We start from the raw sequence: 13,070 nt of genomic DNA, 5'->3' as shown, positions 1-13,070 counted from the left end.
CAAAATTCTGTAGTACTCCCTCCCATATTACTTATCGTTCTAGGTTAATTGGCATAGATTAAAGTTTAAGGGAAAATAGTATAGTATCATTTATTAAATATTGTATGGTTGGATATATGAGTGCGGTTGACAGTAGAAAAGAGGGAGATTTGAATTGAAAGTGATTGATGAGACAATTAGTACTCCAATATAACAACTATTTTGGAATAAAATGTGAATCTGAGGAAGGAGTATGTACTTACTTAAGTGGAGTACTACTATATATGATAGTGATTAGGGCTAGGGATTCGTCTCGTGATTGAGCCCAGCTTAAGTTCACTCAAGATGAAGATAAAGTCGGAACACGTAAAAAACAGAAGCTATTAGCGCACGATTGTTTTAAACTTGAAAACTGGATTTATAAAGTAACATATATAAAGAAAGATTTCACACGAAAAAAAAAAACCATCTAGCAGTTTAAAAATAAGGCTAACGAAAATCGGATTAAAATTGATTTCTTAATTAGAAAAAATAGTCCAACTAAGCATGAGGGACCCACATATCAATGTCACATTTTCTACTTCTCTCATTCTTTATTCTTTCCTTTTTCTTTCATGATGAGTCAGATATCCGGTTTTGCAGTTCAACTGTATGAATCAGATTGGAGCTATATTTGAGGGAGTCAGAGTGGACATATTCCACTAAATGTGTCCTGAACATCAGTGTTCTTTTTGTTAGAAAACGGGCCATAGAACACCCAAAACTATAGCCCAGCATTTTGGACCTTGGGCCAGAAGCTTCCCTTAGCAATTCTGCCACTTGAGCCGCATACCATTACCATCCATGTCACTTTGTCAGTTTTTCATTTCACTGGACCACAACCACACTCCCTCGGTTGTCCGGTCACCATCTCGCAACCAAATCCACACCTCCGAAACGGGTGCACGCCCAGATCACTCGCACTTTGCAGGTGTGTGTGCCAATTATTATGAAAAAGACCCTCTTTCAAAACAGAGCCTGATTTTTCGGGAACGGTGACTGTGGTCTACTTCGACTTAGAGTAGGTACAACAGCGGACTATAAGCTAGCTATAAATATATTTTAAAAATATAAAGGAAAAGAGATAAGAGCAGCGGGCTATAGATCTATAGTCAGCTGTAGCATGGACTTCAAAACATTATGTGTGTATGACAGGTGAGACTAGATATTAATAATGTAGTAAGTAACTATTGTATAAATTGGCTATTATATTGGTTATAGATTATTTGGAGCTAGTAGTGGGCTATACTATTAATTAAACTTGCTCTTACGTTTCTCTTGTACATGGCGGTGCCGGCAGCAGAGCCAATCATCTCGTTCTTGGCTAAGCTTTGACCTGATCATCATCAGTTGGCGTTGGTCCGGGGGCCAAAAGCGCCCACCGACACTGGCGGAATTTCTCGCCGGTGCGGCTGCTGCTGCTGCCTGACACCGTTGGATGGATGCGATATTGCGAAGCAATGCAAAGCACAAGTGGCTGCCCTGTGGCGTAGGCGTCCGGTCGTCCGGGCAGGTGTCAACTGACTCAACTGCATTCGTACGATCCTTAATTTTCTTTGCTTGTTTTCTTTTGTTTATTTTTTTTCCATCGCACGGGCAGGTCGTTTCGTGTGTGCACATGCTGTTGCTTGTTGCCGTTAAGGGTATCTAGTTCAGTGAAATAGTGCTTTCTTTCCGTCCGGTTTTGAGAGTACAAGGCAGTTATACATAATAAGTAAATTCAAAGTTATAATAAGAGATAGAAAGTGAAGTTAGAGTAATACAACCATGACAACTACAATATACTGCAGACACGCTAAGATAAGATGGCAGCGATACTAAGTACTCGTAGTGGCTAGGTGCTATGTTGGGTGGGGAGAAACGCTCATAATCAAAGCTTCGAAGGTGTAGGTTTCGACTGAACTTCGTTAAGAAATATCGTGTGCCTCTGTGTCGTCATTTGGCATGTCTTGGATGATCAATGACCAAAGCAATCGAAAAGTTTAATCGTTGTTCTGCTATGTTGACTAACTTTTATAATATCACATTTTCATATTACATTTTAAGCCATCGGACCATGTCCAATGCACCACCGTGAATAATGGTCTCAACCCTTCACGTTAGTGCCGAGCACTCTTGGTACAGTGGGGACCATGGTTCCACGACTCTTTGCTAGCGTCAAGCTCATCTCACGAAGAAAAAATGAAGGGAAAGAGAGATAGGGTGGGAGATAGATGGCAGGTTAGCAGCTCATATGTGGGTCCAATTATTTATTTTTTTGCTTGATTAAATCACCACATCAGTATAACTTAAGAAAAAAACCAGAGAGAGGAGAGTGGGGTCAACTGAACTGTATTGGAATAATTAAAACTCAATTAATCATATGTTAATCCGCCTCATTTTACATAAAATACTTAGGTTGTGTTTATTGGGGGAACCCCTCCCCTCCGCACGGAAAACGAAGCGACACATTTTCTCATGATTAATTTAATATTTAATATTTTTTAAAGAATGGATTAATATGATTTTTTTTAAAATAAATTATATATATAAACTTTTTGCAAAAAAAAACACAATTTAGCAATTTGGGAAACGTGCGCACGGAAAACAAGGTGGAGGGAGTTGGGAAGAAGGTAGAACGAAAGCAGCCTTAATCTTCATATTTATCTTTATCTTCGAGAGAAAAAAACACATTCCTTAATAAGAGTATGGTATACCTAGTTTAGAGTTTAAGGGTGTGTTTCAGACAGAACGAATAATTGAGGGGTTAAAATGAACTTTCTGTTTATCGGAGAAATTTGGACAGGACTTTGCATGCAGATTGCGGACAATGGACACTTGAGCACAATCTACGCATAGGAGTACGAAGGGTGACAGAGAAACTCTTGCAGCGGTAAAGGAATGTGCACTAAGAGCAAGTTTAATAGTATAGTCTATTACCGGCTCCAATTTATTTATAACTAATCTAATAGCTAATTCATACAATAGCCGCTTACTATACTATTAATATATGGTCTCACCTATCATACACACATTGTGTTTTGAAGTCCGTGCTGCAGCTGGCTATAGATCTGTAGACCGCTGCTCTTCTCTCTCATCGCTTATATTATTAAAATATATTTATAGCTGGCTAATAGCCTGTTATTATACATGCTCTAACTATCCTTAGTTTTCAGTCACTTCAATGCCTAAACATGCGAGTCAGTAGTGTCAATTCAACGCAGCGCGGACAATAAAGCCAACCGTATCGCGTACTATCGCCTTCAAGACAAGTGCCCATCCAATTTAAGCTGACCGGCCACAACTCCAATTTTTTTCTGCAAAAAATGAATTTCTGCAAGTACAAAAGCAATAATTCTGCTTTCTGATCACATACAAAATTCGCAACTCAAAACACGTCTTTTTTCCTCGTCGCCAAAACGGCCTAGATTTTTTATATTATGGCCCCTTTTCAAAACTTATTTTATAAATGGATCCATAGATAAACTTATTTTAAGAATATGCCCTTTTTTTATGTTGTTGTTAAAGTTCAACGTCTCTAAACCAACGACATTAACACCAACACCCTTACATCCCCAGCAAACGAAATATAGAGGGGTCAGCGCAAAAAAAGATTGACAACGAGGTCCTATTTGTAAATATTTTTTTTAAAAAAGAGCCAACATATAAATATTTTTTTCCTTATAAATAGTTCCTCGACGCCAACTACTTTGGCATCAAAGATCTATTTATATAAAAAAATACTTATATTTTGGCCATTTTCCAAAAAAATATTTTACAAATAGATCCACGTTGGAGAGGCAGAGCAAGAGCAACGGGAAACGGGACGATGGACAAACCAACGTCGAGGGAGACAACCACGGCGATAGATCCATGACCATCATGGCATGAGGTAGACGGTGAGCGAACCAACATCAAGTGAGTCCGAGCGATGAGAGCCGTAGCGGGGGAACAGGCTGACGAAGTCACCATCGCACTTGTCGTGCGGTAGTTGCCCGAGGAAACATGTTACGCTAGTGGTGGCGGACCTCACCATTCTCGTCCGTCTTGTGTCCATTCCCGTCTGTCTTCCATCTGCAAGGGAGCATGTATCTCGCCATGAGTGTGTCATCCAATGAGGATGCCGCTACCTTAATGTAGGAGATGACTGAGTTGGGATGACATGTAAGGCTCACATATCAATGAGGTGAGAGACAAGATATGTAGCGGGGTATTTTGGGTGATAGAAAAATACTATTCTATAAAAAAAGAATTTCTAGCTATGAATCTGAACACACGTGTGTCCAGTTTCGTAGATATGATTGATTTTCAGGGGTACATGCTTGCACGTGGGTCCAATAGTGTCCGGTGTGTAGAAAATGGCACATCGCGTAGTATAAAAGTACTTGTAATTATGTGGTTTTGAATAGGTAAATATTAATATGAGATATATTTGAGAAAAAATAGCCTTAGTGGTTTTTACTTTTACTACTACTCCAGTAGCATTTCTTTTTGCAGAACTACCGCGTACCTTTGGATGGTCCATGGATATGGCACAGAACGCATGCGGAACAGTTTGCTCGTATCTGCAGGTCAGACTGAAGGTGGGCCTGTAAAGGAGGAGTGTTGGTGCTCTGGGACCATGGCGAGTGTTGGAGGTCCTCTGTTTGGCCAGCCTGTTTGTTTGCCTCATTCCACTGTGGAGTACTTAATGGTACGTGGTACTCTTTTTGTACGCTTTGCTGCAACTGGGATAAGGATCCGAGAGAGGGTGGGATACACATCTCCCGGTAGGTATAGTACAGTTGATTCAATTTTGCTGTTAGGATTAGTGATCTCTGAGAGCCTGGAACTGGACGGGTGGGGCCGTGGGAGAGCTTAGCCTTTCCAGCAGGCATATTAGTCAAACTGAAATATGACATGTTATTAGCTTAATGATGATGCAACTCGTGAAGTCAAACCTTAGATTCTTAATAAACCATTACTCCAACTATTTTAAAATATAAGAAACAACCACCCTTAAGCTAAAGATCAATAAACAATTATTATCAACCACCCTTAAGCTAAAGAGGTGTTAATTAATTGCATGCATGCATATACGTCTTATATTATGAAACACATGAAAAAAATAGTTATACTTTATATTATGGAATTGAGGGAGTAATACATTTAAAATATTAAAATTTAATACGTAAAAAGGATGTTAATAGATTTATCATGAAAACCACTTCCACAAGGTTATAAATGTTTTATTTTTTTTTTGCAAATATGTAATTAGGAAAATAATAATAATCAAACATATGTATTATAGATTGAATCGATGTCGAAAACAACATAAGAAAGAACATGAACTAAGGTAGTGTTTGATTGAGGGGATGGGATGGGACGGGATGGGACGAACCCACTTTTAGGGGTGTTTGGTTGAGGGGTGAGTGGGATGGGTTGGTCCCTGGAGAGGAATATTCCTCTCAGATCCGGGACCAACCGATCCGGGAAAATGTGGTGGACGAACTCGTCCCACCTGGGACGAGCGAACGGCGTGACGACGCCTTCCTACCGCGCTCGCGCTGCTCGCCCTCGGGAGCAGCAGCATACGGCTCGTGTGACGGCAACAGCGGCAGGCTCGGCGACGGCGACCACGCAGGGCTCGGCGACGACGACCGCGGCGGCGGGGGGCTCGGAGACGGCGACGGCGGATCCAGTGGTGGGGAGGGCGGCGGCGGCGGATCCGGCGATGGGGAGGACTGCGACGGCGGATTCGGCGACTGGGAGGAGCGGCGGCGGCATGCGAGGAGGAGGTCGAGGGGCGGCGGCAAATCCGGCGATGGGGACTGTGGCGGCTTGCGAGGAGGAGCTCGCGGGGGAGGAGCGGCGACGGCGTGCGAGGAGGAGGTCTAGGGGCGGCGATGGATCTGGCGATGGTGCGGCGGCGGATTCAACGATGGGGAGGAGCTGCGGCGGCTTGCGACGAGGAGCTCGCGGGGGAGGAGTGGCGGCGGCGTGCGAGGAGGAAGTCGAGGGACGGCGGCGGATCCGGCGATGGGAAGGAGCGGCGGTGGCTTTTCCTCTTGCTCTTCCTCTTGCTCTTGCTCGCCGCCGGCTTTTCCTCTTGCTCGCCGCCAGCTTTTCCCTTGCTCTTGCTCGCCGCCGGCTCATCCTCTTGCTCTTCCTCCGGCGATGGGGAGGACTGTGGCGGCAGATCCGGCGATCGGTTGACGGTGATTGCAAACGGCGTCCATCCCTTCCCTCTCTCATCCCTTCAACCAAACAAAATATTAGGATCGTCCCATCTTACAAACCAAATTTGTGAGTAGAATCATCCCAACCCAAAAATCAGGGATGGTTTTATCCCATCCCACTTAGTCCCGAAACCAAACACTACCTAAATTTACCAACGATCAACAACTAGGTGGTAATTGACATGAATATCTTCGTATGCTCTTGCAGTAAAGACAATCAGTTTTTGTTAACACTGTGTCACAGTACAATAACCACTTAACCAACTTTTATCAGGTTTATTGAATACGGCACGATTTTTTTATAGCCGAGTGGAAATTTCTCGATTCACGTGAGATAAGTGTTTCCTCCTTCCGGAGTGCGGTTTACGCTTTGATGAACTGAATGGCAATTTAGGAGCTAATCTTTGCTACTTAAATAGCTCTAGCAGTAAACGATATACCCAAGAATGTCCTTCCATAAGACCTAAATATTTATTGATACGGTTGCATTTGACTAACTGGTCTTGAAATCTTTTGTATTTGTCCACTTGCAGATTTGATTTACAAGTATACTAGTGGGCTCAGCACTCAAGTTCAGCCGTCTCATAACTAAAAAATGTCAGCTTCTTCTTTGTTGTCTTGTACAATTTGACGCTAGAGTCTCAAGATATCGTACTAAATCTGCCATTACGAAACACTAGGCGCATTTGAAAAGTGTAACACTTGTCTGGGTCATATATGTAGATTAGGAGTACCATCCATTTCAAACTGACAGACAGAAGGAGAAAACAATACTGTGAAACTGTCCAAATGTCACCTTGTCCTGATCAGCAGTACAAAGTATAGTAGACTTTCTACTTCAGTTAGCAAGGATAATAGTAGAGCTCACTTCCTACTATTAGTCTATCTTAAAGCCAATATATATAATAGATTAGCTATAAGGTTGGCTACAATTTTCTTCTCCTATCTCTATCTCTCACTTATACGTTTAATGTATTTGTCTTGGAGCTTGTGATAAACTAGCTCTTGCATGAGAGCCAACACCCTTGATTTTTCACTATCTCTCTCCTCCACATAAGTTTATATAGTATGCTTATAGCTCACTACTCCCTATTATACTTGCTCTTACTTGAGCTGCCCGTATGCAACAACCTTGCTTCTCTTTGCTTTGACCCCACAACTAAACATCAACCAAAAGGTAGATACACCAGCTCTGTCAGTACAAAGCCTGAATCTGGGAGTGTTAGATAATAGACACGGTGATTCTAATTAAGTACTATACAGAGATTGCCTTGTTTTGGTAAGTAGAATGTTACAATCTGGTCGTGCAACTACTGTTACCATCCAACAAGACAGCAACATCATTTTCCCTTTTTCTTGCTTAGAATCTACTTAGCCTCAGCCGTATACAATCAAACATACCAACAATGATGGCTAGGAAATGAAGGTGGGCAACTACTCCAAGCAGAATTTTTCCACAAAATATGTATAGTTTCTTTACTCGTTCATCTTAGACTTTTAGGGGCCGTTGTGAGATATGGTAAAAAATTTCCATATTTCTAAAAAAATACTTGGAAGATTCATATGAAGCGATATCGAGGATACTCCCTCTGTACTTAGAAAAATTACTCCCTCCGTTTCATAAAAAACCAATCTAGTACTGTATCTGACACATCCTAATACGACGAATCTGTACATACATCTGTTCAAATTCGTTATACTAGAATATATCACATCCAGTACTAGATTCACTTTTTTTTAAAAGAGGGAGTAACTTCTAAAGATAAATTATCTAGGTTCGTCTCTAAAATTTACATTATCTTTTTTTTTACAGGAGTACTAATACTAATCACTTCCGATTAGACCAGTCCAAACTCCAAAGTGCAAACTCCAAGAAGAACCCTAAAAGTACAGCTAGACGGCCAAGGAAGCAAACAAAAAAGGAGAGATCAGCAAAGAAAGCCGAGAAAACCTGGCACAGCCAGCCAGCCAGCTACCCATGACATACACATAAAAAAAAAGAAACAAAAGCAGCTTGAGATGTCTCTTCCTCTCCCATTGCCACCCAAAAGCCCCTCTCTTTTTCTCCCGGACCCCCTCCTCCCCAGTCTCCAACTCCACCATTTGGCTCATCCAGTCATCGCCCACTTGCTCTAGATTCATCCCCAAATATTTTCTTCTCAAGGTTTATTATAGCATTTCATTTTTTAGAAGAGTTCACAAACAGGAGTAGATACAAGAACATTCAGGATGAGTGTTGATCCATTCCGGTTCTATGTGTAGGAAGAGGAATAATGGCATGCATTAGTCATGTCTTGAGCAAGAGTTGGAGTGCTGCTGCCACAGTAGTCTTCTCCTTTTTGTTCTCTAGCATTTGGCCATAAGCCATAGTTCTTTCTCGAGCTGTTGTTGCTGCAAAGGCATTGTCGCAAAGTCATGAAGAATTTGATGTGGCAATTAATGCCTATCCGGAGAAAGAGTTGAAGCGACTGGTTTTCCAGGATTTGTTGCATTTATTCGCTCATAAGAAACGGCAAAGAGAGAGAGAGAGAGGGGAAGCAAGAAGAGGCTCTGAAAGATTTTTGAGTTTGAATTTCTTGTTCTTGTGGGCGTGTGCGTGTGGAGCGGTGGAGGCATGAAAGGCGGCAGCTCCGCCACCGCGGCGAGCGGCGGCGGCGGCAACAGCCTGGCGATCGTCGAGCGGCAGAAGCCGGCGACGTCGTGCGTGGCGTCGCTGTTCCAGATGCTCGCCAAGAAGAAGCTCTTCTCCTCGTCCTCCAAGAAGACCAAGCTGCTTCCCCCAGGTGAGATTGCAAGGATGGTAGTAGTACATTGTTCAGGCTTCTTCTTCTTATTATTCTTCTTCCTGGATTGTGCAAATCAGATGTGTTCAATTGTCTTTTGAACCATTTCTGGTTTTTTTCTGAATGGATTGTACTGCCATTTCTGTTTCAGTGCGCACACAGAAGTTCTCGCCTGGGAGACCACCTGCCGGCGGCGAGAAGACGCCGGCGGCCAAGATGAGGACTCTGCTGGTATGGTACTTTTCTCCTTTTCTTTTGTAAAGCTACAATTGTTTGTTGATTCTTTATGAGATCTAGTTGAATTTTCCAAAGAATATGCCCAAAAAAGCTCTCTTTTTTCTTCCCCTTTAAGCCAATATTTTGTGCTATGAAGCCTCTTTTTTTTTTTTCTCTTGTTAAAAAAATCAGTTAAACAATTAGCTTACATTCAGATTTCTTAGCTTTCTTGACCTAGGAAAGTTTTGCCGGTGCCTTTTCAGAAATGGAGTTTTTAACACTTTAGCTTTAGCTTTACATTAACATTTCTTGATCCCTTTTTACCTCCTTTTCACCTTTGTTATTTATTTTTAGAATGCTAAGTTGCTGGCTCACCTTGTACTATTTTCCTTCAGCTTGATGCTCCATACTATCCAAATGAAGTTACCACTCGCTTGCCACCTCCTGGCCAAGACAACAAAAGCAGTGAAATGTGCACACCGGGTGTGGTAGCCAGGCTAATGGGGCTCAGCGCAATGCCAGCCACCAGCCATCAAAAGGCAGTAAAAACCATGGATGCCTCCGAGCTTGGTGGTCACCGGAGTGAATGCTCCTATGGAAGGATATACAACTCGCATCAGAAGCAACAAAAGCCAGGGCATATCAGAGATGGCCGGCATGACAATGGCAATCAGCTTGATGCAGATGCGCAGCCGGTGTGGTCACGGAAGCATGCAGCACACAAGTTAGCCTCACCTATTAAGAGTCCAAGATCAGTTTCAAGCAGGAACAAGGTTAGGCTGATTGAAGCAGCAGTCAAGGTCCTGGAACCCGGTTTACAATCCAGGCACCGCCATCAGGCTCGGAGACAAGCGCGCCTCGAGTATAGATGCAACAGCAGTGATGTGCAGAGTGCTGCTGAAGCCATGCACGATTTCTCCGATCAATTCGCAAGAGAAATGTGTGATGTTGATGCATCAAGGTCAGGTGCTCAAAATGTAGGAGCCACCTCTCTGCACAATTCTACTTCCAATCAGTGGTCCGAAGAGGATACTATGAGGAATGCTTCTGTTAGGAGGCCAAACCAGAACATATCATGTCAAGCACAACCTGAAGGAAACCATAAGGGTCAGAGGAACGGATTTAAGGACAGTGGTCAGAGAACATCAGATGCTGTCCTTGTTTCAAGTCAAGGTGTCCAAAAAATACAGCCGAAAAACATATCCCGAGAGAATGTTGATTGTAGACCTCTTAAACAGAACAATCTGAAGCAGAATGCATTGCCTGAAACTTATAGAGCAGCAGATACAGGGCATATGGTCCAAAGGCAGAAACATAGAGCTAAGGAGCAAAATGTGGCAAACACAGAAAATGACTTTGTCTGTTCAAACAGAGGTATGAACAACAGTGCATCTTTGAGGTCCAAAGGAAAAGTAAAGGATAAAATTGGCATGCCACATGGTAGTGCGGAGAACAGGAACTTGAGCACAAAATGTCACCGAACCAGTGGCCTGCATGGTGATTGTTCTAATAAACAGATATCAAAGACTGCAACACTGAAAGCTACAGAGAAAGACATGATAATTGCAAAAGGTGCAGGGTTAGTTAGTGAGAAGCCAAAGTCTACCAGTCCAAACTCTGTAAGGAATGACTCGCGGAGAAAGGTAGAGTCACGCATTGCTTCTAGGGGTAACAACTCAGGCATCATTTCCATCTCTTCTAATTCACCGAGAAAGGCTGTCCTCGCTTTGCTGAATGGTCATACTAAAGGATCAGATAGTGTTGTTCTGGGATCTCCAACTGGTTCTTGTCCTAAGAGAGACTATCGTAGGGACTGCCAAAATATTTCTTCAGAAAGGGAATTGGTCTTGAGTGAAGCTTTACAAGGCATATCAAGTCTGGAAAGTGCAGAATCAGTGTGCTTTAATCGAAATGAGTTGAGAAACAGAGAAATTCTGGACGACAGAGTAATGTCTTCATTGTTTCGAAAGACGAGTGCTATCAATGTAATGGAAGAATCTCCAAGTGATGAATTTCTATGGCAGTGTAACTTTCTGGACAGTCTGACTTTTGGCTTCAGAGAGGTTCCTAGAAGTGGTAAATTGCGTGAAACTCATAAAAAGCATGAGGTCAGTAATTTTGGTTTTTCCTGTTCTCTACCATGGTGCAATACCGAGTTAATTCTCATCAAAACTGCAAGGGTCATTCTTCTCTGATGAATATCTTTGGCTGTCATCATCTGCAGGTTACTACAAATGCTAGCGATCCATCTTATTATGCAGATGATGAGTGCTTTTCTGGGAGCCTGCTCAAAACTGCAGGTAAGGGATCTTTGTTTAAGTGCATTGACTAATTGTTGGTTAGGTTGTTTACAAGTAGTTTGTTACTACGATCTCTTGTGACAAAACACTATAAACACAAAAAAATCGTATAGTTAAGTCACAGTTTTTTTAGTTGCATGCTGACCCTTTCATGCTTTTCCAACCACTGCCAGCATCAGAAGCTGGATTCAGAGACCGACGCCGCTCGGAGAATTGCACAATGCAACAAGATGGAACTAACAAAAGAAACTCCAGGTGCTCTGAAACTAATTTTGGCCAAGACAGCAGCAACCTGATACACCCTGGAGAGGTTGCAGCAACTGTTGAGCTGCTACTAACAAACGTTCGCCGGTCTACTTCTACTACTCCTCCACGGACATCAAAGGCACCATTCAAGGCGTTCCTTGTCAAGACATTCGAGTCTGCTCTGACCACCGTGACCACCACAAGCTCCACGAAGAAGAAGAAGAAGAACGGGTTCAGCTTCAACGCCGGCGTCGTCAAGGCCACAGAAGGGGAGAAGAGCAGGAGCCCGCTGGGAAGCCTCGCGTTCGATTCCGTCATGGAGTGCTTGGACTCGCTGTTCACCCAGTTCTGCGACTCCGGATACAGGTCGTTCTCGAGGGTTCCCCTGATCTGCCCCGAGGAGAGGCTGGCTGCTCAGGTGGACAGGGAGATCGCGAGGTGCAGCGGCATGGCCGGGAAGGAGGTGGATGAGCTGATCGCGAGCGACGTCCAGCACTCGGGGGTGGAGATCGGCGTGGATGTCCTGCACGAGGCGTTTGAGATTGGTGCCCAGATCGAACGGGATCTGCTCCAAGAGCTGGTGGCCGAGATCGGGATGGATATGTTGAGGCGTTTGTGACGTGATGATGATGATTTCGTAGCAATATGGTGAAATTATATGTTACAAGTTTGGTCATTTTTGCCGTGTGCGTTGCGTGCGGTGACAAAGGCGAGGGATGAGATTGCCGTGGGGGTTGACCGGGAGTGACCGAGTGAGGCCGTGAGGGCGATCACTGAGGCGCCAGGCTAGGCGCCACGCGACGCGACGCTTACACGTGAAGATGACAAAGGCGGCCTGTACGTACCGTGCGGCCGTGCCTGGCGGCCAGATGCGATGATGCATGATGGGCTGGGCAGTGGGTGCCCACCGCGCGCTAACGCGATCCAGTGGCGGCTGATGCCAATGCATCCAATCGGTGATCGCGTGCTGATTGCCCGTGCCACAGCGGTGGGGGGTCCAAGACCGGCTGGGCCGATGCGGATCGGCTCGTTGCCGTACGCAACTGTAGTTTTAACCAAGTGGGAAGGTTTGCGCACAAGGAATCTATCCCAGCTGTTCATGTTTATGCAGCGATTGAATTCTAAATGATTTTTTGTTGTTTTTTTTTACTCTGGAACAAAGGATTGACAGTTGACACCCATGAAATTTCTTTAGAATTGATGACAAAGATGCATACAGCCGCATCGTTTGGCATATTTTCTGAATATGCCAAATGGCATATTTACAAACGAAAATCAATTTGTGAATAAAAATTTTATATATGTGTTCT

General features: G+C 43.6%; 1 protein-coding gene and 1 pseudogene across 1 annotated transcript; both read left to right on the top strand.

Moving 5' to 3' along the window:
* Positions 1–4,717: 4,717 nt before the first annotated feature.
* On the top strand, positions 4,718–6,463 carry LOC127773876 (uncharacterized; annotated as a pseudogene).
* Positions 6,464–8,193: 1,730 nt separating this feature from the next.
* On the top strand, positions 8,194–13,051 carry LOC127773874 (uncharacterized). The gene is made up of 5 exons (XM_052300095.1): positions 8,194–8,998; positions 9,150–9,229; positions 9,610–11,322; positions 11,439–11,514; positions 11,688–13,051. The coding sequence occupies exons 1-5, from the start codon at positions 8,830–8,832 to the stop codon at positions 12,377–12,379; spliced, it is 2,730 nt and encodes a 909-aa protein (XP_052156055.1). The 5' UTR covers positions 8,194–8,829; the 3' UTR covers positions 12,380–13,051.
* Positions 13,052–13,070: the final 19 nt, after the last annotated feature.

The sequence above is a fragment of the Oryza glaberrima genome, chromosome 5, assembly GCF_000147395.1.
Source record: "Oryza glaberrima chromosome 5, OglaRS2, whole genome shotgun sequence".
NCBI classification, from domain to species: domain Eukaryota; kingdom Viridiplantae; phylum Streptophyta; class Magnoliopsida; order Poales; family Poaceae; genus Oryza; species Oryza glaberrima.
Note: the sequence above shows the minus strand (reverse complement) of the source record. Positions and strands in the feature narration are given on the sequence as shown.

Excerpts from the sequence above, each read along its gene's own strand:
- LOC127773874 (XM_052300095.1), top strand. The coding sequence starts at position 8,830 with ATGAAAGGCGGCAGCTCCGCCACCGCGGCGAGCGGCGGCGGCGGCAAC. Across the intron at positions 8,999-9,149 it reads GACCAAGCTGCTTCCCCCAG|TGCGCACACAGAAGTTCTCG; the intron begins GTGAGATTGCAA and ends TTTCTGTTTCAG. Across the intron at positions 9,230-9,609 it reads CCAAGATGAGGACTCTGCTG|CTTGATGCTCCATACTATCC; the intron begins GTATGGTACTTT and ends ATTTTCCTTCAG.